Raw genomic sequence first — 27,624 nt, 5'->3', positions numbered from 1 at the left:
GCAAAGATAACCGAAACACTGACCCCATGACAAAAATGACAGTCATTGTAATAGATACAGGTACTTTCAATGATCAGACACACTGTAAAACAACCAGGCTTATTGTTTAATAAGTGCAGTCATTTAAGAACAATGAAAACAATGAAGAACCCTGAGGTGAGAGGAAAAAAATCAACTGGATGTATTAAGAGATGAGAATTGAGATCGAGGGGCGGGGATGTAGTGCCGCTCCGGTTTTCCTCAGTGACTCAGAGCCTCAAACCTGCCCCATAGGTGCCTCCTCAACCCTGGTCCCTCTCCTGCTCAAACACCCGCCATGGCTCCCTATCGCCCACAGGATACAGTCCCGACCTGCGCTCTGGGACAACCCGCCCTCAGCACCGAGCCACTGTGCTCACCCAGAGAGGCTGCCAGGGTCTTGGCTCAGAGACACTCCGCCTCCTCCCGCCAGGCCCTGGATCCCTGCAGTTCTCCGACGCCCCCTGCTGGCTGGCTGTGGGACTCAGGCACAGATTGATTCCCGGGAATCTGCAAAGGTGCCTGAGGAGGGCGCGGGTGGCTCTGAGACCTGACAGTGGTGGGTCACTGCAGGTCCGCGCTCAGGGTCTCCACCCGTAGCCAAAGTCCATCCTCCGCACGCACGATCAGCTCCAACTTCCTGCGGGGCTCCGCGTGGTCCGGCAGGATGCGGAAGGGCAGCAGCGTGAGCGCCAGGACCACCTTCATCTCAGCCATGGCGAACGTCTGGCCGATGCAGTTCCTGGGGGAGGGGGTGCGGACTCTGAATGTGCCCAGGACCCCCATCCCGGCCCCATCGCGCCGGGAACCTGGTCTGGGACTCCCAACCCCACCCAGATCCGATTGAGGGGCAGAGAGAGGGACTCTGTGCCTGGGACCCCCATGTGGGCTTGCATATCCCCCAAGCCTGGTTTAGACTCCAGCCCCCAGACCAGCAGACGTAGGAGTGGGGAAGTCTGAGAACACATACCCCTTTTTCCTGGGATCTTATTCAAACCCTCGACTCCCTGAAACACGCGGCCCCACAAGTCAGACCTTGCCTCCACCTGTGGCACCCTCACCCCATGCCCGCCTCAGAAGCCCCTTAGCCTCACCTGGGCCCTGCCGAGAAGGGAATAAAAGCCAGAGGTGATGTCTTCTGGAGATTTTCTGGGTCGAAGCGAAAAGGGTCATAGACCTGGTGGATGGGCAAGTTAGGGCTGTTGGGTGGAGGTCTCTCAGGACACCCAGCCACCCTCATATAAGACCCAGCCACCCTCATATAAGATGTGAAGCCGGGCACAGTGACTCACGCCTGTAATCCCAGCACTTTGGGAAGCTGAGGGGTGAAACTCCTGAGGTTGGGAGTTCGAGATCAGCCTAACCAACATGGAGAAACACCGTCTCTGCTAAAAATACAAAATTAGCTGGGCGTGGTGGTGGGTGCCTGTAATCCCAGCTACTCAGGAGGCTGAGGCAGAAGAATCGCTTGAACCCGGGAGGCAGAGGTTGCAGTGAGCCGAGATCGCTCCATTGCACTCCAGCCTGGGCAACAAGAGCAAAACTTCGTCTCAAAAAACAAAACAAAACAAAAAAGTATAGATGTGGGTGGAGTAGAGAGGGAGTATCTGCTTCCCTGGGACAAGACCCCTCCCCCGACCAGGCCCCGGGGATGGAGAAGGGGGAAGAGGTAGCACCTCAGGGTCCGGCCAGACTGAAGGGTTGTGATGGATCCCAAAGATGCCGACGGTGCAAGTGTTCCCTGTTGGGGAGGAGGTGCAGTCAGGACAAGGACTCCACCACACGATGGGACCTCCGCCCTGCCCAAAGCCCTCCCCGCCTGCCCAACTGTGGGCACCTTTGGGGATGACCCGGCCATCCGGGAGCACCACGTCCTGGGGGCAGCAGCGGTGGATCTTGGAGACTGGGGAATGCAGCTGCAGGCTCTCCTTCAGGCACATGGTCAGGAAGGGCAACTGGGCCAGGTCATCCCTAAGGTAACACCCAACAATTATCCAGGGAGCAAACACAGCCCTCCTGCCGCCCAGAGAGATCCTCACACCAACTTGTAACAGCCCAAAGGATTCATCTTGCCCGCTGCCTAGAAGGAGCTGATTTATCAAGACAGGGGGTCTTTTCAGGAAAGGGCTATTATCAATTTGGTTTCAGACTCAAACCATGAACTGAATTCCTTCCCAAAGTTAGTTCAGCCTATGCCCAAAAATGAACAAGGACAGCTTAAAGGTTACAAGCAAGATGGAGTCGATTAGGTCTGATCTCTTTCACTGTCATTATGTCCTCAGTTATAATTTTCGCAAAGGCAATTCCAACCTTCTTCTGACCCTAAATCCAATAACAAAATGAATTCCAGAAGAATCAAGGATTTAAGCATGAGAAAACCAAAGTCGCAAAAGTATTAGAAAACTTGATATGGTATTTTTAGAAGCATTTCTAAGCAAAACACAACACATAGAGGGTCTCCTTAAAAGTGTTAACCTATTTGCATTAAAAAATGTTTAAAAATATATAATGAGGCCAGGTGCTGTGGCTTATGCCTGTAATTCTAGCACTTTGGAAGGCTGAGGCGTGTTGATTACTTGAGGTCAAGAGTTCTAGACCACCCTGGCCAGCATAACAAAACTCCATCTCTATTAACAATACAAAAATTAGCCGGGTGTGGTGGCATGCACCTGTAATCCCAGCTACTCAAGAGGCTGAGGCACAAGAATCACTTGAATCTGGGAGGCGGAGGTTGCAGTGAGCAGAGATCATGCCACTGCACTCCAGCCTGGGTGACAGAGCAAGACCCTGTCTCAAATTAATAATAGAATATAATAGAATATACTAACAAAGACGAGGGGAAAATCTCTATAAAGATTATAAAATTGTTTCAATAAAATCTCCTCCACACTCTAGAATGAGGTGACTTAATATTATAAAGGTCTCATTTCTTTCTAAATTAATCAACATATTCAAAGCAATTCAATAAAAAATCTAGCATTTTATTTTGTAGGAACTTAACCAGCTTATTCTAATTGGAAGAATTAAAGTTCATCAAAAGCTAGGTCAATTTAAGAGTAAAAGATCCACCAGGCATGGTGGTGCATGCCTGTGGTCCCATCTACTCAGGAGGCTGAGATGTGAGGATCCCTTGCGCCCAGGAGTTCAAGGCTGCAGTGAGCTATGATCATGCCAATGCACTCCAGCCTGGGCTATAAAGTGAGATCCCATCTCTTAAAAAAAAAAGTTAGGATAAAATTAAAATAAAAGATCGAAGAAGATAAATCCAATCTACCAGATATTATGATCTATTACAAAGGTATAGCATAAAAATGAAATAAAACATTTTCTAAAAGATAAAGCGGCCGGGGTGGTGGCTCAAGCTTGTAATCCCAGCACTTTGGGAGGCCGCCACTGGCGAGCCACGAGGTCAGGAGTTAAGATCAGCCTGGCCAACATAGTGAAACCCCGTCTCTACTAAAAATACAAAAACATAGCTGAGTGTGGTGGCAGGCGCCTGTAATCCTAGCTACTCGGGAGGCTGAGGCAGGAGAATCACTTGAATCCGGAAGGCGGAGGTTGCAGCGAGCCGAGATCGCGCCACTGCTCACCAACCCAGCTGAGACTCCGTCAAAAAAAAAAAAAAAAGGCGATAAATGCGCTGGGCAAGGTGGCTCACATCTGTAATCCGAACACAGTGGAAAGCCAAAGCAGGCAGATTGCTTGAGCCCAGGAGTTCACAACGAGCCTGGGCAACATAGTGAGACCTTGTCTCTACTAAAAATCCAAAAAATTAGCCGGGTGTGGTGGCATGTGCCTTTATTCCTGGCTACTCGGGAGGCTGAGGTGGGAAGACCCCTTGATCTTGGGAGGTGGAGGTTGCAGTGAGCCATGATCACACCACTGCACTCCAGCTTGGGAACAGAGCAAAACCAAGAAAGAAAGCAAGAGAGAGAGAGAGAGAGAAAGGAAGGAAGGAAGGAAGGAAGAAGGGAGGGAGGGAGGGAGGAAGGAAGGAAGGGAGAGAGAGAAAGAGAGAAGGAGGGAGGGAAGAAAGAGAGAAGGAGGGAGGAAAGAAAGGAGGGATAGAAGAAAGGAAGGAAGGAAGGAAAGAAAGAAAGAAAGAAAGAAAGAAAGAAAGAAAGAAAGAAAGAGAGAGAGAAAGAAAGAGAAAGAAAGGAAGGAAGAAGAAAAGAAAGACAGAGAGAGATGGAGGGAAAGAGGGAAAAGGAAAGAAAGGAAAAGAAAAGAAACAAAAAGAAAAGACTGTGGTACTGCTACAAGAACAGGAAAACGGACCAGAGGAAGAGAGAAGAGAGCTTGCAGTTAGGCACAGGAATAGGTGAAAATTTAACAACTTCTGGTAAAGAGGGGCCCACACACCCCTGGGCAATTGATAGATAATTTGGAGGAAGATGTTCAAACAATTGGAAATTTGGGAACAAAAAAAAACAGATCCTTGTCCACTTCATATACAGGATGGAATATCTTCCTATATGAGATGAATAAAGCTATAAAGTTAAAAGAAGATAACAGAAGAGACACTTTTGTGACTTAGGGGTGGGAATTATTAAAACCTCGAAAGGACAAAGTAGAAGATCAAAAAGAAAAAGGATAAATATGCATGAAAATCAAGGATTTATCTGTAACACAGGATACCATGGACCAAATGAACATTCAGGTGATAGATTCAAAGGTTTCTACAATATCTACAATACAAGAAATTCCTGCAAAATAACAAGAGAAAGAACAGGTGACCCAAGAGAAAAGTAGACAGAGAATATGATCTAAGAAATCATGGATGTCCTGAGGTCTATAGGAGATTTAACCCATTTATGCCTGAGGTTTCAATTTTTTGAATTTTGAAAATGAGACCTTGGCAATGACCTGGAGCAGTAGAGTATGAATAACTCCCACATGCTTAGCATTCCAATAATGGAACACTAGGCATAAGTGGGACAATAAGAAGAGGTGCTCAGGCCAGGTGCAGTGTCTCACACCTGTAATTCCAGCACTTTGGGAGGCCGAGGCAGGCAGATCACCTGAGATCGGGAGTTCGAGACCAGCCTGGCCAACATGGTGAAACCCTGTCTCTACCAAAAATACAAAAAAATTAGCCAGGCATGGTGGTGGGCACCTGTAATCCCAACTACTCGGGAGGCTGAAGCAGGAGAATAGTTTGAACTCAGGAGGCAGAGGTTGCAGTGAGCCAAGACTGCACCACTGCACTTCAGCCTGGGTGACAGAGCGAGGTTCCATCTCAAAAAAAAAAAAAAAAAAAAAAAAAGAAAGAAAAGAAAAAAAGAAAAACTTGTAAAAGCAAAGTAATAAAATAGGATCACCTTTATCAAATATGAAAGTGTTTTTTAAAGTATAGTGATGAAGACATCTTGATGCTTATGTATGACTATATAATTAACTGGGCCAGGCATGGTAGCTCACGCCTGGAACCCCAGCATTTTGGGAAGCTGAGGTGGGCAGATCATTTGAGATCAGGAATTTGAGACCAGCCTGGCCAACATGGTGAAACCTTGTCTCTACTAAAAATACAAAAATTAGCCGGGCGTGGTGATGTGCACCTGTAGTCCCAGTTACTCGGGACTACAGGAGAATCGCTTGAACCCAGGAGGTGGAGGTTACAACGAGCTAAGATCATGCCACTGCACTCCAGCCTGGGTGACAGAGCAAGATTCTGTCTCAAAAAATAAATAAATAAATAAATAAATAAATAAATAAATAAATAAATAAATAAATAAAATTAAGTGGAACAGAATAGAGCCCAAGAAACAGACCCAAATATATAAATAAATTTCACTTATTGTGAATCTGCTATTATTTAAAATCGTAAGACAAATACAAAATATTCATTAAATTTTGTCGGGGCAACTAGCCATTTGGAGGAAAATGAATACATTCCTACAACAATTCTTATACTAACATAGATTTCATAGAGAAAAAAGTAATAAATATTTTTAAACTAAAATAATAAATAAAATATTTTAAAAGCAAATAAACCCATTAGAGGAAAACAAACATGAGTTTTACATTTTAATTTTAGAGCATGAAAGAATTTCCCACGCATGATTTAAAGAAACAAAAACATGGCCGGGTGCAGTGGCTCACCCCTGTAATCCCAGCACTTTGGGAGGCCAAGGTAGGTGGATCACCTGAGGCCTGGCAAGCATGGCGAAACCCCATCTCTACTAAAAATACAAAAATTAGCTGGGCATAGTGGTGGACACTTGTAATCCCAGCTACTTGAGAGGCTGAGGAGGAGAATCACTTGAACTCGGGAGGCGGAGGTTGCAGTGAGCTGAGATTGTGCCACTGCCATCCAGCCTGGGTGACAGAGCAAGACTCTGTCTCAAAAAATAATAATAAAAATAATAATAATAAATGGTAGGTGTAAAGGAAAGAATTTGACTGCAAATAAATTAATCAAGCCAAAATAAATGAATGAAAACCGGCAACTAGTTCAAAGACAATCTGAGAAAGAACTTTGCAAAACAGAAAAAAAGAACTAGTTTTCTTAATATGTGAGCAGTGCTTATAATCAATAAGAAAAAAACTACAAAAACCCAAACTAGAAAGAACAAATTGTGCAAACACTTCACAGAATAAGAAATCCCCATGGCTGGTCAGTAAGTGAAAACAATGCTCAACTTTACCCATGCTTAAAGTGATGTTCATTGAAGTATTATGTTGCATCTATCAGATTGGCAAATGTTTTAAAGTTTTGTAAGATACACTTCAGGGGAGAATGTAAGGAAACTCGCATTCTCAAAATGTGTATGTAGGAGTGGATTTTCCAAGCTATTGAATTGTAAATCTCAAATGGTCTTCAGTTCACCAACTGCACTTCACAGAATTGGTCCTGCAAAGCTGCTCGCAGATGTAAGCAATGGTCAATGTACATGAGTGCCCACTACATCATGTTAGTTATAGCAAAAGCCTGGAAAGCACACTAATGTCCAGCAATGGAGAAATGTTTTGATGAATTACAGTACATCCATATGAGAGAACACTATGTAGCTATCAAAAAGGAGGAAACCAAGAGAACTAGTTCTACCACACACTGGAGAGTTAATCAGTGCAGAGATGCTAACAGGCAATTTGGCAATATCTATTAGAACTGAATGGGTTTGGCCAGGCACTGTGGCTCACACCTGTAATCCCAGCACTTTGGTAGGCTGAGGTGGGCAAATACCCTGAGGTCTGGAGTTCAAGAACAGCCTGGCCAACATGGTGAAACCCTGTCTCTATTAAAAATACAAAAATTAGCTGGGCATAGTGGCAGACGCCTGCAATCCCAGCTCCTCGGGAAACTGAGACAGGAGAATCGCTTGAACTCGGGAGGCAGAGGTTGCAGTGAGCGGAGATTATACCACTGCACTCCAGCCTGGATGACAGAGTGAGACTCTGTCTCAAAAAAAATAAAAAGAAGAAGAAAAAGAAAGAAAGAAAAAAGAAAAAAGAATTGAATGAGTTTAATTGCAATAGGTAGTAAATGCAAAAATCCTGCAACATTTCCCTTGCTCCAGGCTGAGTACCAGGTCCTGTTTCTGAGCTCTGCACCAATTCCCACTAGGCAGTAATAGCACAATTACCAATAAGACCTTCTCCCTTTCCCACCTGAAGAGCTAAACCAATGAGAGGGACTCAGGAACAGGACACGAGGACCTGCACACTCACCATCCAATCTCTTTAGGATCACAGTTCTTCAGGAACTCTTGCACCTCCTGTCGGCAGTGCTCCTGATATTCTGGGTACCTCGCGTGGTTGTACGGGACCCAGGAGAGACCACTGGCAGTGGTGTCGTGGCCTGAGGGGCAGCCAGGTAAGCTTGGGTCTCTGGGATGCTTCAGCACCAAAGGGTGGACAGCACCCATGTATTGAGGCCCTCAGAAGGAAATGGGGAAGGAAGATGGGATGGGGTGATCCAGGGTCCACTCACCACATCCCTGGAATGGAGACACTCCTACCCCTAGTGACATCACACCCTGGGACCCTCACCCGCAAACATGAAGGTGTCAGTCTCCGCTCTCATGTCCTCATCTAACAACTCCTTTCCATTTTCATCCAGGAGACAAGACCTCTAAATTACACCAGCCATGAAGGCACCTGAGTCTAACCTAAAACAGTTCATGAAGGTCCATATTCCAGGCAAGATTCCTCCCTTATCATCACTAGACCTGCCTAGCAGGACTCTTTCCTAGTCTCTTGCCTCCTGTTTGCTCCTTCTAGGAACTCTTCTACAGAGTCACCTCTGAAATATATCTTACTTGTCCCTCCTTTCCTCAAGCACCTTCCATGGCTCCCCAATGCCCTCTGGATCAAGTCCAAGTTCATGGATCTGACATTTCACATCAAGGTCTATTCTACTTCTGAAATTCAGATCCCAGAGAAGCCCACCTTGGCCAGCAAGAGCACGTCAATGAGGTTCAAAGTCTTGGACTTGGCCTTGGCCTGCAGGAAGTCATCAACACCCTGGCTAGTGAGGGTGCAACGCCGCTCCTGGATGACAGCATCTGTGAAGTTGTGCACTATGTCACAGGCCCTGTGGAAGCGTCACCCATTGGGAGGGAGGAAGTACAAGAAGTCCGCGCACAGGAAGATGTGCTGCTGCCGTTTGAGAATGAGGGCACTGAGCTCCAAGACGGCATCAGTATATTCTCTGGGCTTCCTGCAGGGCCAGGCCAGGGAGAGGAAGCAGCTTCTAAACACACATGAGAGCCTGGGAGCACCTTCTAGCCAGAATCCCAGGACCACGTTCCATGCAGAAAAAGGTGCCCTGCAAGCACACTTCACTCTCTGCCTCCCACTGTCTGTGAGCTGCCTCCTGCCCCAGGTCCCCAGGGCACAGATTGGCCATCATGGGCATCTTACACAACATCTGCTCCTGCCTATTTCTCCTTGGTTACTCTCAAATCTGCCCCTTTTTCTCCACCAAGCTCAGGCCTCTTCCTCTCCATGGTCTCCTTGCTTCCTGTGTCTACGTAACAGTCAATCTTCCACAGAGTCAAACGTCTAAGCTCAGCACTGACCATGACCCTCATCTTCTCAAACACCTCCCATGACTCCCTGGGAGACTTGGATGAAGTTCATACCCCTTTGCATGGCTTTTCAATGTCATTAAGTTGTATGAGTCTAACCTAAAACAGTTCAGCTACTGGTGACCCCTCCAATCTCATTTCCAAGGTGTCCCCTTGATGGCTATTGCACGTGCTCTGCTCATCCTAGCCTCCTTGCCATTACCCAAACAGTTCTACCTACCTGGAGAACTGATCTTTCTCTCTCCCCTTCCCTGTACTTCCATGCTCAATTCTGACTCATTTTCTCCAAGAAGACACTTCAGATGCCCTGATCAGTCCTCTCTCCCTAACCTACTCCTGTGGGTCCATGGCCAAGATCCCAGGTCCTGGGGAAGAACTCACTCCTAACAATTGCTGTCAAAGCTGAAGATGCATTTCTGCAGCCTGTCCAAGGTCATGAGGCTGATGTGCTCAAACATTTCCAGATGGGCACTGCCCTCCAAGGCCAGGCGTTGCCATTTGGCCTGGCCAGAGAAGGGGACAGAGCAGGAACTGAGCCCTGGCTCCCTTGAGTCCCTTCCCATCCCCAACCTCCAGGATGGACTGCCCCAGAACCAACTCCTGGTCCTCTTCCCCAGGTACCCATCCCCAAGGAGGACCAAGCTTGTGAGGGACAGAAGCTGTTACTATTAGGACATGGAGGCCCATGGCTGGGGATCAGGTGACCTGGGTTCAAGTTCCAGCTCTGCTCCTGTGCCCTATGTACCCTTGGTCAACCCACTGCCCTCTTTAGGTCCCCCCTGTCAAATCTTCAGTAATAGTTAAGATGATCTGCTTTGGGTCAGGCACAGTGGCTCACACGTGTAATCCCAACAATTTGGAAGGTGAGATGGGCAGATCATGAGTTGAGGAAATTGAGACCATCTGGGCCAACATGGTGAAATCCCGTCTCTAACAAAAAATATAAAAAATAGCTGGATGTGATGGCAGGCGCCTGTAATCCCAGCTACTCAGGAGGCTGAGGCAGGAAAATTGCTTGAACCCAGGAAGTGGAGGTTGCAGTGAGCTGAGATCACACCACTGCACTCCAGCCTGGTGACAGAGTGAGATTCCGTCTCAAAAAAAACCAAGATGATCTGCTTTGGTGCCAGATAACCAGGTTAGAACCCCTTCTCCACCACTTTTAGCTCACTTCCTAACTGTATAAACTTAGGCAAGCTCCCTAATCTCTCTGACACACAATTTCTTCGTCCATAATGTGGCAGTTATGATCATCTCTACCTCATAGGATTGTGAATATTAAATTAGACAACATAGATCATGGAATTGGCATACAGTTTCTGGTATACACTAAGTGCTCAATAAATGTTAGCTATCATTATCATCCTCATCATTAGCACAGAGGCAAGTGATTGCAGAAATGTCCCCAACTTTTTGCCCCTCACCCTTGGCGATGAGACTTGGCGCCTCCTTCCATTTGCAGGCAGAGCCTGAGTCTCCATCTCCTGAATTTGAGCTGGTCTTGAAACTGGCTTTCACCAGGAGAATGTGGTAAAAATGCTAGTGTGTTAGTTCTGAACTAAGCATCAGGAGGTACTAAAATGTTTCCGCTCACTCTCTTGAAACTCAGGCTTCACGGTGGTAGTGAACCCAGGCTAGCCTCCTGGAAAATAAGGCACAAATGGACGTGTCTGGTTGGCCCACCAAGGCCAGTGAGTTTTAATATGGTTTGCCATGCAGAAAAAGCTATATGCAATTTTTTTTTTTTTTGGAAATGTAGTCTCACTCTGTCGCCCAGGCAGGAGTGCAGTGGCACAATCTCAGTTCACTGCAACTTTGCCTCCTGGATTCAAGCAATTCTCCTGCCTCAGCCTCCCAAGAAGCTGGGATTACAGGCATGTGCCACCATACCAGCTAATGTTTTTTTGTATTGTTAGTAGAGATGGGGTTTCACCACGTTGGCCGGGCTGGCCTCAATCTCCTGGCCTCAAGTGATCCACCCACCTTGGCCTCAAAAGTGCTGGGATTACAGGAGTGAGCCACCGCGCCCTGCCATTATCCAAATTTCATAACTGTCTTTAGTTTGCAAGGTTTCTGTGAGGGAGACTAGTAATTAATGCCTTCTGAACACCTACTATGTGCCAAGAACATGACTTCAGTACGTGATCTTGACCACCCTTTAAGTAAAAAAAATTTTTTTTTTTTATTTTTTTAGATGGAGTCTCGCTCTGTCGCCCAGGCTGGAGTGCAGTGGCGCAATCTCAGCTCACTGCAAGCTCCGCCTCCCGGGTTCACGCCATTCTCCTGCCTCAGCCTCTCCAAGTAGCTGGGACTACAGGCGCCCGCCACCACGCCCGGCTAATTTTTTGTATTTTTAGTAGAGACGGGGTTTCACCATGGTCTCGATCTCCTGATCTCGTGATCCGCCCGCCTCGGCCTCCCAAAGTGCTGGGATTACAAGCGTGAGCCACCGCGCCCGGCCAAGTAAAAATTATTATCCACATTTTACAGATGAAGAAACCAAGGCCTAGGGAGGAAAAGCTATGGCACCAAAGCCACCCAGCAGAGCCAGCATTTCAGACCAGATCTGTCTGAGGTCACTTCTCCTTTCCCAAGGGCCCAGCTGGGATCTGAGCTTGTGGCACTCACGTGCATGATGTTCGTGCTCTTACTGAAAATCTTCACATAGGGCTTCAGGATTTTGAAGTGGAAGGCAGGTGTGAGCAGGTGATGGTGCCGTCTCCACTTGTCACCAGCACTAATCATGAGCCCATCCCCTAGTAGAGGCAGCCAAGGGCCATGGGCAATGACAGCACCTTCCCCCGGCCCCAGAAGGTTTTCCCCATCCCCATTCATCTAGTTACTCACCCAGCCAGGGCTTCAGGAAGCCATAGAAACTCATATCCTTGGGTGCAACAGCAGCTGACATGAATAAGGACCATCAGGGGTTATGGAGAGGGGCAGGGGAGGGACTTTGAGTGTAGGGGGAGGCTCCCAGCCAGGGATTTGCACTTCCACCCTCCAGGCTCAGCATAGCAGGAAGAGGGTCAAGCAAAGGAAGGAGGGAGGACAGGGGAGGAGACTGGGTCCAGACCAGGAGCAGCGGTGCAGTAGAACAATGACACAGCCCAACATGGCGCAGCACACCCCAGCATGCCTTCACACGGCTCCTACATGGTCCAACATGTTCTGCAATGCCCGAGCATAGCTCAACACTCTACAAAATGTCTTTACAAGGACCTAGGACACCCTGGCCGGGCATGGTGGATCACGCCTGTAATTCTAGCACTTTGGGAGGCTGAGGTGGGCAGATTGCCTGAGCTCAGGGGTTCAAAACCAGCCTGGGCAACACAGTAAAACCCCGTCTCTACTAAAAAATACAAAAACATTAGCTGGGGGTGGCGGCGGGTGCCTGTAGTCCCAGCTACTCGGGAGGCTGAGGCAGGAGAATTGCTTGAACCGGGGAGGCGGAGGTTGCAGTGAGCCAAGATCGTTCTACTGCACCCCAGCCAGGATGACAGAGTGAGACGCTGTCTCCAAAAAAAAAAAAAAGGACCTAGGACACCCTGTCTGCCCAGTACTCTCTGACATCTTCTGACATGGACCTGAGATATGTGGCATAGCCTGAGATGCGTTAACATGTTCTGACATGGACACAATATACATGACCTGTCCTGATGTGGCATGCTCAGACATGGACCTGAGAGAGTCTAAAATGACTTCCGCATGCCCTATAGATGGGCCCCAGATAGGATTTAAATCTGGTCTTATTAGCATCCCACATGTAACCTAGGCTTGATTTAGGCTTCCTCGGTATCCTGCCACACTCCACAATAAGCAGTAATGAGTGAGACCCTGTCTCAAAAAAATTACAAAAAGAACTAAGAGGGAGGCCTTGATATGCTGTGTGACCTTGAGAAATCATTGGGCCTCTCTGTGTCTCAGTTTTCTTACTCAGGAAATGCCTATCTCACAAGGATGCTGGTGAATGGATGTCTGGTGAATGGTGGTATCTGCCTGTCCAGCATCCATCCTCCTCATGCCTTCCCCACTCTCAATCCAAGTAGTTAAGAGGGTTCTCATCTCCTTCTCCAGAGCTGAACATATGACCTGAAACCTATGCAATCAAGCTGCAGTGAATGGATAAGAAATTGGTCCTGTGACCCAGGCCAGGCAAATTTAGGGGAATCCTGGAAATTTTCCTGGAACTACAGGGAATTTTCCATGGGAGTTGAGCTTCTGGGACTTATCTTTAGCAGCATGAGAGTGAAACCATCACAGAGGGATACGAAGCTAAGAGATGAAGACTGGCATTATGATGGCCTGGATCCAGCCATGCCTGAAGACCACCCTTCCTGGACTTCACTTTTACTTCCTGACTTTTACTTTACAGTCAATACATTCTGTTTTTTGCTTAGACCACACAGGGTTGAGTTTTCTTCACTCACAACTAAAAGAGGCCTCAGCAGCCAGAGAGCACCAGGGACCTGCCCAGAGTCACCCAGCAGGTTAGTGGCAAAGCCAAGGTCTCTGTTGGATATGCCCATTTTTCTGCTCAGCATGGCCTGTCTAAGAGGCAGGGAAGAGGCTGCGGCATAGCCTCCTGAGAAAGATACCTGAAGCCTGGAGCACAGGGGCAGCGAACGTAGGGTGGACGAGATGCAGGACAGGGTAGAAAGGCCCAAGCCACCAGAATTGGACATCACGGAAGTAGTGGCCCAGATCCTCCATCAGCTGCAAGTCCTCCTCATTGCCCTGCATCTGGGGATAGACAAAGCTGACACGAGGTTGGCAGGGGGCCTCAGATGCTACCACTGCCCATTGTACCCCCCTACCCACCACACACCCCCAAACTTCTCAGCCCTTTCACCTGAAATATTGGTCTCTGCCTGTCTCTTTCTGTGTCTGTGTCTATGTGCTTCTCTGTTCCCTCACTCTCTTCCTCTCTCTGTGTCTTTCTCTAGATAGATGTGTAGATGATGGATGGATGGGTGGATAGATGATAGATAGATAGATAGATAGATAGATAATAAAATAGGTGGTTGGATGGACCCACAGATAGGATGGGTGGATGCATGGATGGATCGGTAGGTAGGTGGAGAGGGAGGGAGGGAGATAGATGATGATAGATAGATAGATGATAGATAGATAGATAGATAGATAGATAGATAGATAGATAGATAGATAGATAGATAGATAGATAGATAGATAGATAGATAGATAGATAGATTAAATGGACAGATGGACACACAGATAGTATAGATGGATGGATGGATGGATGGATGGATGGATGGATGGATGGATGGATAAATGGGTAGGTAGGTTGGTCAGTCGGTAGATATACAAGCAGATAGATAGAAGATAGATAGATAGGCCAGGTGTGGTGGTTCATGCCTGTATTCCCAGCACTTTGGGAGGCCTAGGTGGGTGGATCACGAGGTCATGAGTTCAAGACCAGCCTGACCAATATAGTGAAACCCTGTCTCTACTAAAAATACAAAAATTAGCCAGGCCTGGTGGCACGTGCCTGTAGTCCCAGCTACTCAGGAGGCTGAGGCAGGAGAATCGCTTGAACCTGGGGTGTGGAGGTTGCAGTGAGCCAAGATCACACCACTGCACTCCAGCTTGGGCGACAGAGCGAGACTCCATCTTGAAAAAAAAGTAGATAGATAGATGATAGATAGATGATAGATAGATAGATAGATAGATAGATAGATAGATAGATAGATAGATAGATGATAGATGATGATAGATGATAGATAGATAGATAGATAGATAGATAGATAGATAGATAGATAGATGATAGATAGATAGATAGATAGATAGATAGATAGATAGATAGATAGATAGATGATAGATAGATAATAGGATACATGGATGGATGCACAGATAGGAGGGATGGATGGATGGATAGGTAGGTAGGTAGGTAGTAGGTAAGTATATAAGTAGGTAGGTAGGTAGATAACAGGATAGATGGATGGATTGATGTATGGATGCACAGATAAGATGGATGGACAGATAGATGATAGATTAGATAGATAGATAGATAGATAGATAGATAGATAGATAGATAGATAGAAGATAGATAGATAGATAGATAGATAGATAGATAGATAGATAGATAGATAGATAGATAGATAGAAAGATGAATGGATGCACAGACAGGATGGATGGATGGGTACGTAGGTAGGTAGGTAGACAATACGATAGACAGATAGATGAGAGAAAGAGAAAGGTAGGTGACAGATCGATAGATGATAAATAGGATAGATGGATAGAGAGATAAGAGAGACAGGTATAGATGAGAGAGATGTATGAGTGATGGCTACATAGATGAAAGATATGATCAATGATAGATTTAGATATGTGTGTCTATGTCTTTCTTTTACTTTCTGTTTTTGTGTCGCTTTCTCTGTGTCTTTCTCTCCCTCTCCCCTCTCTCCCTCACTCTGTCTCTCACTGTCTCTGTCTGTCTGTGTGTGTGCATCTTTTTCTCTATCACTGTTTCTCCCAAGTCCAACTCTCCATCCCTCTCCCTGTCTCTCCCCACCAACTCTTGACCATTCACCCCACTTGCTGTTTATCCCAAATTCATAATGAATCTCAGTCCATTGAACTTTCTTTCCTGCCCCCCAGTCCCAGCACAGCCTCCTGCCCCTAGCTCTAGACAGGTACCCCCAGCTTTGCAGCAAGCTAGCAGAGGGAAGATGTAGACACAGCCCCTTCTCCCAAGCCTGGCTGCACCACCCCAGACCAGGCTCCATGTCCCACCCCAAGGATAACCCTGAATTTGAGTTCATGGGAGAATGCTCTGTCTCATACTCCCATCACTCCCACAACTGTGCCCAGGCTGGAGCCAGCTGGGAAAGACTGAAGGAGATGCCCAGAAGAAATCCAGAAGGAAGTGGAAGAAAATGGGTAGAAGCCAGTCAGAGAACAAGAGCAGAGGTAGCAGGACAGTGGGAGAGGAAGGACTGGAGAATCAAAAGGCCCTGTCTTCGTGTGGGCTCTCTAGAAGCAAAACCTGAATTGCAGATACTTCTGCAAGGGGTGCTATAGAAAGGAGCTTGATAAAAAAGGGAGAGAAACCAGGTGGGGCAAGGGAAGGAGCCAGTCAGCTGATATTGCCCCTCTCCTGTTCACACACCCTCCATGGCTCCCCATTGTCCTCAGAATCAATCTCCTCCCCTCCCTCTTGCCTCTGCCTCTCATCCTGATTGTTCTGGTGGCACCAAGCTCTTTCTTGCTGCTCAAAAGCCAGGTGCTTGCTCTCTCACCTCCAAGTCTTCGAGTGGGCCCAACCTCCACACGAAATTATCTTTCTCTTTCTCTTCTTTGCTTAAAAAAAATTCCTACTCATCGTTCCAGACCCACTTCCACAAACTCCTCCTCCAGGAAGCCTGCCTGCCTGCTCCAATGGCAGAAACCCTGATTCCCCTCAGGGGTCCCACAGTCCATCTCTCCTTCAAGCCAGCCCTGACCACATAGGATGTGGAGTGTCTCAGTCTAGTTCTGTGGCCCCAAGATTGGGGGTGCCTCCAAGGTAGAACCTCAACTGAGTCTTTCCAAGGATCCCTAGGATGGAGATTGGCAAATAAATGAAAGAAATAAAAGATGACCAAGGACGTCCAGAGCCACGAGGACCTTGGGTCCTACAGGATCAACACATAAGCTGGGCAGGAAGGGGCTCGTGGGCTTTGGACACTGCCATGGCACCCACTTCCAGGTGTTCCGAGTGAGCACCTGTGGTGCTGATGACAGATCAAATGATGTTGGGTGGCACAAACCAATAAAGAGGAAAATGAGACCTAGCCACTTTTTTTTTTTTTTTTTAGATGGAATTTCACTCTTGTTGCCTAGGCTGGAGTGCAATGGGGCCATCTCGGCTCACTGCAACCTCCTCCTCCCAAGAAGCGGCTCAGTCTGTCAGAAAAGTCTTTCCAGGTCTCATCTTTTTTTTTTTATTCTGAGACAGAGTTTTCCTCTTGTCACTCAGGCTGCAGTGCAATGGATAGATCTCAGCTCACTGCAACTTCTGGCCTCCCAGGTTCAAGAGATACTGCTGCCTCAGCCTCCAGAGTAGCTGAGATTATAGGCGCCCATCAGCACACCCGACTAATCTTTGTACTTTTAGTAGAGATGGGATTTCACCATACTGGCCAGGCTGGTTTCGAACTCCTGACCTCAGGTGATCCACCTGCCTTGGCCTCCCAAAGTGCTGGGATTACAGGCATGAGCCACTGCACTGGCCGTCTCATCTTTTTACTTAAATGCAAATAACAAACTTTAAAACCTGAGATCTCATTCTATAAGATCTGTGTCATGTTTTCATGTAGCTTGATGTTTTAATTATTCTTCCATCAGTCTTCACAAGCATAATTATTAATGTTTTCATACAATTCCTTCAAAAAATAGTTATTCAAGATAGACTGTGTGCATTCTACATTCAGGTGATAGAGCAGGGGATAGGACAGGTGAAGTCACTTTTGCTGTCAGGGAACTTGCAGTGGTCCATATGGCTTTACCATAATTAATTCACTAGTTTTGAAAACATGTTTACTATTTATCACTAGCATAACAAATGCAATGGAAGTCTCATGTAATTATGTTACATATACCTGATTATCAACTGAATATAGTGTCCTCAAAATAAGTCATTTGTATAGTTTGAAGTTTTTGATATATACTGCAAAATTACTTTGAAGAAGAATTTAATAAATACCCACGTGCCTATCTGCTCTGTATGAAGGTGGACAGCATTACACACTGAAGGCCTTCTATGTTTTTAAAAAGCCTTTATCAGTGTAATAGTCAAGAAGTAACATCTTGGCCGGGCGTGGTGGCTCACACCTCTAATCCCAGCACTTTGGGAGGCTGAGGCAGGCGGATCACCTGAGGTCGGGAGTTTGAGACCAGCCTGGCCAACATGGTGAAACCCCGTCTCTACTAAAAATACAAAAAAAAAAAAAAATTAGCTGGGTGTGGTGGTGCGCGCCTGTAATCCCAGCTACTCCAGAGGCTGAGACAGGAGAATCGCTTAAACCCAGGAGGCAGAGGTTGCAGTGAGCCGAGATCATGACACTGCACTCCAGCCTTGGTGACAGAGCAAGATTCTGTCTCCGAAAAATATATATATACACATACAAAAATTAGCCAGGCATGGTGGTACATGCCTGTAGTCCCAGCTACTAGGGAGGCTGAGGCAGGAGGATCATTTGAACCCAGGAGGTGGAGGTTGCAGTGAGCCAAGATCATGCCACTGCACTCCAGCCTGGAAGACACAATGAAACCCTGTCTCAAAAAAATAAAAAAAAATAATAAAAAGTAACATCTGAAATTGTCTTTATTGATTATGAGATTGCATTGATTTTCTTAAATTTGTCAATAATCTCTGTCTCTATTTATTCAAACCGTGTAGACAAAACTTTTGCCTGTTAGCCAATTGATAGTATCTCTAATGGATTTGTAGTGTAATTTGTGTGCTTTTGTCCGCAATTTTAATAAATGGTTTCCTTTTTTAGACGAAAGAAAGAAGGAAGGAAGGAAGGAAGGAAGGAAGGAAGGAAGGAAGGAAGGAAGGAAGGAAGAGAAAGAAAGAAAGAAAGAAAGAAAGAAAGAAAGAAAGAAAGAAAAGAAAGAAAGAAAGAAAAAGAAAGAAAGAAAGAGAGAAAGAGAGAGAGAGAAAGAAAGAAAGAAAGAGAAAGAGCGAAAGAAAGAAAGAAAGAAAGAAAGAAAGAAAGAAAGAAAGAAGAAAGAAAGAAAGAAAGAAAGAAAAAGGAAGGAAGGAAGGAAGGAAGGAAGGAAGGAAGGAAGGAAGGAAGGAAGGAAGGGAGGGAGGGAGGGAAGAAAAAGTCTGTCCGGGGCTGAGGAGAGAGTGGAGGAAAGGATTGGGCGCGGCAACAGGGAGACCAGGGAGGAGCCCATGGGAGGCGTCCAGGAGAGAGGTGGCAAGGGATGGAGCCAGGGGAGGCAGGAGGACTCAGAGAAGGAATTGACAGAGGACATATTGTACCAGGCAGCACCAGCAGACGTGCTGAGGGACAGGATGTGCAGATGAGAGAAAGAGAACATCAGGAGACCCCAAAGCGTGGGGTCTGGGAAACTGAAGGACTAGACCAAAATGGGGGACAGTGTAGGGAGGGGGGCCATGAGTTCAGTTTCAAACCGGTTGGAATGGAAGTGTTTCTGAGACCACCCCCTCCCCAAGAGGAGAGAAGCAACGACCTCCAGCTCGGGAGAGGTAAACTTAGAGCTCACTTCTGGAAGGAACTGATGGTCAATTTAGAAGCTGGAGCCCTGGGTAAGGAGGTGACCTCAGGAGAGAGGCAAGAGGGAGGAATGACTAGGACCATGGGGGATCTCCCCATAGTGAGGAGCCAACAGCAGAGACACGGGGGCACACGAAGGTCAGAGGAGACCAGGGAATGGCAACGTCCTGGAACCAGGGAGGTACTGGGAAGGACTGAGTAGTCGCAAATTCAGAGAGCTGCTGGGAGGTAGATGAGTTGGGGCTGGGAGGTGTCCATGGGATTTGGGGGCTTGGGGGTCAAGGTCACCTCAAGAGAGCAGGATGGGGTGGAGAGCAGGTGAGGGGCGATCAGAGAAACAAAAGGAGTGAGTAGAGGCAACTCTTTGTCTTTGAGTGGACAGCAGAGCAAGCAGGCTGAAGGTCTGGGTGCAGAATGAGGTGCACAGGAGGTGGGTGGGAGGGAATTTACATATCACCCATCTGACCTGCTTTGTGACCTTCTCTAATATTGTTGTAGAGAAGAAATAAGAGAACATGGGTCATGCCTGTAATCCCAGCACTTTAGGAGGCTGAGGCAGGTGGATTGCTTGAGCCCAGGAGTTCAAGACCAGCCTGGGCAACATAGTGAGACCCTGTCTCTATAAAAAATGAAAAATAAAGACAGAACATGGGTGATTGAGCTCATCTAAGGCAAAGGTCTTCCAAATGGCCAGGAAAGAAAGTCCCATTGGCAAGAAACCAGCCCATGTGCAAATAATAGGAACTATGCCAAGGAAGGACTAGAAGAAGCAGCTAGACTGGGGTGTAGAGAGAACTGGAAGTCCCAACAGGGTGTAAGATGAGAAGAAGTGGGCCAGGTGCAGTGGCTCATGCCAGCACTTTGGGAGGTCAAGGTGGGCAGACCACTTGAGGTCAAGAGTTTGAGACCAGCCTGGACAACATGATGAAACCTCATCTCTACTAAAAATACAAAAATTAGCTGGGCGTGATGGTGGGCACCTATAATCCCAGCTACTTGGGAGGCTGAGGCAGGAGAATCACGTGAACCTGGGAGGCGGAGATTGCAGTGAGCTGAGATCACGCCACTGCACTCCAGGCTGGGTGGTAGAGCGAGACTACATCTCAAAAAAAAAAAAAAAAGGTTGAGAGATAGTGAACAGAAAAAGCTGGAAGGAGAGAGGGGATTGTGGTCAGAGAAGGCAACACTTGAATCAATGGCATTGGAGGTGGCGCCCTTACAGGTAATGACCAACCCAAGGTATGATTCTGGCAGTAGGGGGCCAATACAGCATGGAGAAAAGTCCTCTAGGGAGGAGGCTAGGATGAGGGAGATGAGGAATCTCCTCCCAGGGAATTTGGCTGTTAGGGCAGAGGCCAGAATGATCCCTTCTGAAAGGAAAAGTAGTCACCTGTTATCCAAACTGAGCAATGGAGCCCATTGACCTATCTTAGGGGTGGAGGGAAATATAAGAAAAAAAAGTGCCTGAGTAAAGAGACGGAGGGAGAAACCAGCCACATCTTTCCTCTGGCCCAGCTGTGCCCTGTGGGTGCGGTAGGGAGAAATAGCAAATCTTATGGGGAGGCAGCAGCCCTTAGAGGAGTAGACACCAGCCTGAGGCCCACAGAGATGGGCCAGACAGAGAGTGGACTCTGGACTCTCCCCCTGAGGAGACCTCAAGTCCAGTGATAAGGATTGTGGACTGAGCTAAGTGCAGTGGCTCATGCCTGTAATCCCAACACTTTGGGAGGCCGAGATGGGAGGATTGCTTGAGGCCAGGAGTTTGAGACCACTCTGGGCAACATAGTGAGACCCTGTCTTTACAAAAAATAAAAAAAACTAGCAGGTCTGGTGATGCATGCCTGTAGTCCCAGCTACTGGGGAGGCTGAGATGGAAGGATTGGTTGAGCCCAGGAGGTCAAGGCTGCAGTGAGCTATGATTGCACCACTGCACTCCAGCCTAGGTGACAGAGTGAGACCCTGTCTCAAAAAAAAAAAAAAAAACACACATAGGCAGCCAGGGAGTACAAGCTCTGTGCAGTCCACCCTCGGAGCCCCCAGTAGAACAAGGATACAACGATGCATTAATGTGGGGAAGACAAGCAGGAACTTGAGCCAAAGCAGGCTTAGGGTGGGGAGGAGAGAGAAAGAAAAAGGCCTGGGGCCATGGAGTGGACAGAGAGGAGGAATGAATCTGGTTGGGGCAGTGAGGGAATAGGGGCTCCCCTCGGCCTCTCTCACTCCTCTGATGTCCCAGACCCCAACCCACCCTCAATATCCAGCTCCCTGAGCCCCATTCCCCCACTTCTAGAAGTCCATCCACCCTGAGACCCCAGACCCGTCCTGCTGCCACACTCACCATGCTCAGGTGACCCCAAAACCAGTTCCGTTTCGGGGGCTGCTGGAAACACTGGAGGGGGCAGCAGTTGTCATAGAAGGCATAGGTCCTGGCCAGGGCACGGGCCAGGAGCCAGGAGGCCTCGACCAGCAGCAGGAGCAGCCATGGGGATGCTGCCACCGGCCCGAGGCCCAGCCAGGACAGGCTCAGCTGCAGCATCCTGCAGGGCACACGGGGTGGAGGGTGAGGTCCTGAGGCCCAGAAAAGAGCCCGGGGAGCTTCGGGGACATTGGACAGGGGCAGGGATGGGAGATGCTGGAGGCAGGCAGAGCTCAGAGATGAGAAAACAAGGGCTGAAAGCAGAGAGGGAGACCCAGGTACAGCCAGGAGAAGAGGCGGAGAGAGAAGAGAGTAAAGAAGAGAGAGGGGAGAGAGAAAAAGAGAGAGGAAGGCTGAGTAGAGTCCTGAAAGGCCCAGCCTGGATCACTGCAGGTTGTCAGGGGCTTGGTTTCAGTTACCAGGAACCCATCAGCCCCACCAGGACCAGCTCCCTGGAGCCACCACAGCCTTGGGCAGTGCCCCTCCCTCTCCCAGATCAGGACTCTCCAGCCCCGACAGTTCCAGCCTGGCACCTTCTGTCAGGAGCAGCTTGTCCCACACAACTTCCTCTTCCCTCCTCCTGGGGCTTCTTTGTCCCTGGCCCCTCACCTAGGCAAGGCTGGGCTGGGCTGGGCAGTCAGGGACAGCCAATCCCCATAGGCCATAGGCCTGGCTGCCTCCTCCCTGCCTGGGCATCTGGCCAAAACCTGCAGGCGGTACCAGCTGGGTGCAGAGAAGAACCAAGTCAGTGTCACAGTTCAGAGTGGAAACTGGATCTTCAGACTTCAGTATCTCCTGCTTGAACCTGGGGCCAAGGTGACTCTGGGACCCCAAGTTTACAGCTGCCCCTGCCCTTCCAAGGCCACATAAATCATGAGGTTGGGAATTCAGGCGTCAGGCAAGGAGGACCAGGCAGGCCAAGCCTTGCACCCAAACATCTCCCACACGTGGGCTGGGAGGACGCCATGCACCATTTCTCGGTGCAGAATTAGGAGACTTGGAGAAGGGAGTCTCTGGCCTCTGATTGCACAACCTGGCAGAAATTCAAGTCCTGCCTCCAGCCAGCCCAAGGCTGAGTTGACACCGGACGGCTAGGAGCAGGAACAAAAAACAAAGAATCCAGCCTAGCTGAGGATTACCCAGGTCAGATTCTGGAGATAAAGAGGAGAACTGGAAGAGTAAACCATGCAGCTGTGGTCGGTTTTGTTTGTTTTAATGCAAAACAAATTTATTTGCATGCACAGCAATGAGGATTAGGAAACTAGATAAAAAGGAAAGAAGCCTTCAGCAGCAAGTGAGACAAGTTCTCTCTCTGTTGCCCAGGCTGGAGTGCAGTGGCGCAATCATAGCTCACTGCAACCTCTATCCCCTGCGCTCAAGCGATCCTCCCATCTCAGCCTCCCAAGTAGCTGGAAGGCCGCAGGCATGTGCCACCATGCCCAACTAATTTTTCTATTTTTTGTAGAGATGAGATCTCCCTGTGTTGTCCAGGCTGGTCTCAAACTCCTGGGCTCAAGAGATCCTCCAACCTCAGTCTCACAAAGTGCTGGGTTTACAGACAAGCTGTGGACCAAGTAAAACAGATTACCCTGGATTAGGTGAATGAGCCTCATCCTGTCAGTTGAGAGACCTTAGAACAAAAACTGAGTTTTTCAGAAAATGAGAAATTCTGCCTTGAGACTACAGCATCAGCTCCTGCCTGACTTTCCAGCCTGGTGACCTGCTGCAGATATAGATTACTGACTTGCCAGTCTATAACGGCGTGAGTCAAATTCCTTAAAGATATATGTCTTTTTTTTTTTTTTTTTTTTTTTTGAGACAGAGTTTTTCACTCTCATTGCCCAGGCTTGAGTGCAATGGCATGATCTCAGCTCACTGCAACCTCCGCCTCCTGGATTCAAGCTATTCTCATGCCTCAGCCTCCCGAGTAGCGGGATTACAGACTTCCGCCCAGCTAATTTTTGTATTTTTAGTAGAGACAGGGTTTCACCATGTTGGCCAGGCTGGTCTCGAACTCCTGACCTCAGGAGATCCACACGCTTCGGCCTCCCAAAGTGCTGGGATTACAGCCCTGAGTCACTGTGACCAGCCAGATATATGTCTTAAAATGAATTTATATATATATATATAGTTATATATATACATATATGTATCTTAAGATGTTAAAAATATGACTTCAGATGAATATATGATATAACTTTTTTTTTTTTGAGACAGGATCTTACAGTCACCCAGGCTGGAGTGCAGTGGCGTGATCATGGCTCACTGCAGCCTTGACCTCCCTCGCTCAAGCGATCCTCCCACCTCAGCCTCCCAAGTAGCTGGAAATAAAAGTGCATGCCACCATGCTGAGCTAATTTTTGCAATTTTGTAGAGGTGAGTATTCACCATGTTGCCCAGGCTGGCCTCCAACTCCTGGGCTCAAGCAATCGGCCCACCTCAGCCTCCCAAGCTACTGCGATTACAGACATGACCCACCACGTCCAACCCAGATATATCTTAAAATAAATATATAAATATTGGTTGGTTGATTGATTGATTGATTTTATTGATTCTTTTTCTCTGAAGGACCTTAACTGATACAGAGGTGAAGTCTAATTCCCCACTCCTTGAATCTGGGCTGTCTCTGTGTCTTCTAGGACTTCAGGGCCTAGGTCATAAGAAGCCTTATAGCTTCCTTCTAGGCCCATTGAAATAGAAACCTTGGACCCAGCTGTCATGTAAAAAGGAAGCACACGCATCCCCGTGGAGAGGCCTCATGTGAGAGAAACTGAGACTCCCAGCAAATAGGAAGCACCAAATTGCCAGCCATGAGAGTGAGCCACCTCAAAGTATCTCTTCCAGCCTCAAATGAGCTGCCCATGCTGATGCTGTGTAGGATTGAGAAAGCCATCCTAGCTGAGCCCTGCCCAAATTGTAAATTTGTGAGCAAACTAAAAGTTGTATATATTCAGATACAGATAGGAGTTCATACACACATACCAAAAAAAACTTGTATATCTTTTTTATTTATTTATTTATTTTGAGATGGAGTTTCGCTCTTGTTTCCCAGGCTGGAGTGCAATGGCATGATCTTGGCTCACCGCAACCTCTGCCTCCATAGTTCAAGCAATTCTCCTGCCTCAGCCTCCCAAGTAGCTGGGATTACAGGCTCACACCACCACGCCCGGCTAACTTTGTATTTTTAGTAGAGACGGGGTTTCTCCATGTTGGTCAGGCTGGTCTCGAACTCCCGACCTCAGGTGATCTGCCAGCCTCGGCCTCCCAAAGTGCTGGGATTACAGGAGTGAGCCACTGAGCTTGGCCTGTACATTGTTTTAACCTACTAAGTTTCCTGGTAGTTCAATATACAGTAATAGATAATTGAAACAGATAGATTTCCCAACAAGTTTGGAGTCATCAAAAAACTGATAGTGGACTGGGTGCAGTGACTCGGGCCTGTAATCACAACAGTTCGGGAGGCCGACACAGGTGGGTCACTTGAATCCAGGAGTTCCAGATCAGCCTGGACAACATGGTAAAACCCCATCTCTACAAAAAATACAAAAAAAGTATCTGGATGTGGTGGTGGGAGGATTGCTTGAGCCCAGGAGACAGAGGTTGCAATGAGTTGAGATTGAGCCACTGCGCTCCAGCCTAGGCAACAGAGCAATACCCTGTATCAAAAAAAGAAAGAAGAAAAAAAAGGCCGGGTGCAGTGGCTCACCCCTGTAATCCCAGCACTTTGGGAGGCCAAGGTGGGTGGATCATTTGAGGTCAGGAGTTCAAGACCAGCCTGGCCAGCATGGTGAAACCTCATATCTACTAAAAATACAAAAAAAAATTAGCCAGGCATGGTGGTGCGCCTGTAATCCCAGCTACTCAGGAAGCTGAGGCAATAGAATCGCTTGAACCCAGGAGGCAGAGGTTGCAGTGAGCCGAGATCACACCACTGCACTCCAGCCTGGGTGACAGAGTGAGACCGTGTCTCCAACAAAAAAGTTTTTTTAAATAAACAAAAAAAATTGGTAACATGTGCATAAATGCTTTTATATACATTGGAATACGTTCATATATATATGCTATATATATATGCTATATATAAAATTGCATATATAGATGCAATTTTTAAAACTGAAAAAAGAGCACACCAAACTGCTGGGCCAGAGGTAGGAAGCAGAAGCAGAAAGCGGAAGAATTTCCCTTTCAAATTTTACACTTACAACCTATTCCCTGCTCCTTCCATATCCTTGAGGAGTGAGGAGGCTGTCAGGAGAGGAGCGAGCACCCAGCTTGTGGTCAGACAGCCCATAGTCAAAGCCAGGCTCTGCCACTCCCTCACTGCCATGTGACCTTGGGCAAGTGATTTGCCCTCTCTGAGCCTCACTTTCATCGTTGGTAAAAAAGGGCACGCTGATAGGCTTCTGGGGATCGGAGGAGCCAGCACGCATGTATGTCTTAATTTGGGTTCCCTGGAACTAGACCTTAATACAAGGAGTTGAGTGCAAATCCTCTATCAGGAGGGTGACCATAAGACAAGAGTTCAACTGCCTGTTGTTTCTTTGGGAGGTGATCCCTGGAAACACAAGACAATGGAGAAGAGGGATGGGGAAGGGAATGCAGCAGTTAAAGGGACCTTTATTGAGGAAGTTTCCACGTGGGTAGCTAGGGCTCAGCCCTGCTTAGTACCTCAGGGAGACAGAATAGAACATGCACCTCCCAGAGCAAGGGAGTCTTCACCCCCAGAGCGAGGGAGCTGGGGTATTTATCCACCAATACCCGCCAATCATTACTGAGAGCTTCCTCCAAGGGCATGATTTCTCCAGAATGTCCTGCCTGCACCGCACAGGTCAGACCTGGGGACAGAGGCAAGGGCTCTGACAGTGGCCATGAGCAGGAACACAGCCTGGTGTGGATAGTTACAGTGACTCAGTGAGCAGAGTTCTCCTCTCCTCTCCTTCCAACACACCCACCCATATGCGCACACACTTACAGTCACACCGACACATACACGTTTACACACACTCGTGTGCACACTACAACACATGCACACACTGTTACCCAAATGCACCCAAACACGTACGTGGTCACACATGCACACTCAAACGTGCACGGACACAAAATTGAATAGAGAATGGATGCCTTAGTGCCTGCTGTCTCCAAATTGTCCAGCAGAGGGAGCGTTCTTCACACTCAGGAGGAAGGAGGTCCCACAGCCGCCAGCGACAGGACCAGACTTGGGTGTTTTGAGAATTACACTTGTAGTACGTGTAACAGGGCTCCGGGGACTTACGGACCTTACTCCTCCCCTTCTCACTCTCATTTATTCACCCTTGTGGCCTTTGGCGGAAACTCAATGCGCATTACAAGCATGATGATACCGGACTATTCGCATGACAAGAAAAAGCCGAGGTGCAGATAGGGACAGTCACGTGCCCAAGGCCGCCCCTAGGAAGGAACAGAGCCCAGATTGAGCCCACATATGTCGGATCTCAAGGCTAACTTTGTTTGCTAGTGGATGGCGGGGTTGCATTGAAAAGGGTCCAGGAGATGTTTGGCGAAGGATGCGCTCTTGGAGACCCTGGGCTGGGAGAGGGTTGTAGGAGAGGCAGCACCTGCAAGATCCGGGTGGCTCAAGTAGGGTGTGGGATTGTCTGTTTCCCATTCAGCCCCGGAGTACCTCGGACAGGGGATTCCGGCCGACGACCCTAGCACAGTCCACCGGGGGGGCGCCCCAGGACACACGCCGCTGCTAGTGCCTCTCGCACAGCCAGGCCAGCTTTAGCTCATCTCCTCCACACCCCAACTCTAGCCCAACCCCCGTCGACGCCCCCTTCTACGCAACGTGGCTAGGGACCTAGACCAGGACTGGGAGCCTGAGGAGTGAGGCAGAAAAGGACTCAGGACCCCCGCTGGGGCCCCACCGAATGAT

The 27,624-nt window shown here is 48.0% G+C and overlaps 1 protein-coding gene across 1 annotated transcript; it reads right to left on the bottom strand.

Annotated features, from left to right (window-relative positions):
• Positions 1 to 582: 582 nt before the first annotated feature.
• LOC116479442 (cytochrome P450 4F3-like) lies at positions 583 to 21,833 on the bottom strand. The gene is given in 12 exon segments (XM_032171544.2): positions 583 to 760; positions 1,113 to 1,195; positions 1,695 to 1,759; positions 1,856 to 1,989; positions 7,690 to 7,819; positions 8,011 to 8,092; positions 8,410 to 8,680; positions 9,432 to 9,553; positions 11,679 to 11,806; positions 11,898 to 11,951; positions 13,646 to 13,790; positions 21,636 to 21,833. Coding segments are annotated over 12 exon segments (1,590 nt in total).
• Positions 21,834 to 27,624: the final 5,791 nt, after the last annotated feature.

Source organism: Hylobates moloch, unplaced genomic scaffold (genome assembly GCF_009828535.3).
Source record: "Hylobates moloch isolate HMO894 unplaced genomic scaffold, HMol_V3 SCAFFOLD_12, whole genome shotgun sequence".
Taxonomy (NCBI): Eukaryota; Metazoa; Chordata; class Mammalia; order Primates; family Hylobatidae; genus Hylobates; species Hylobates moloch.
Note: the sequence above shows the minus strand (reverse complement) of the source record. Positions and strands in the feature narration are given on the sequence as shown.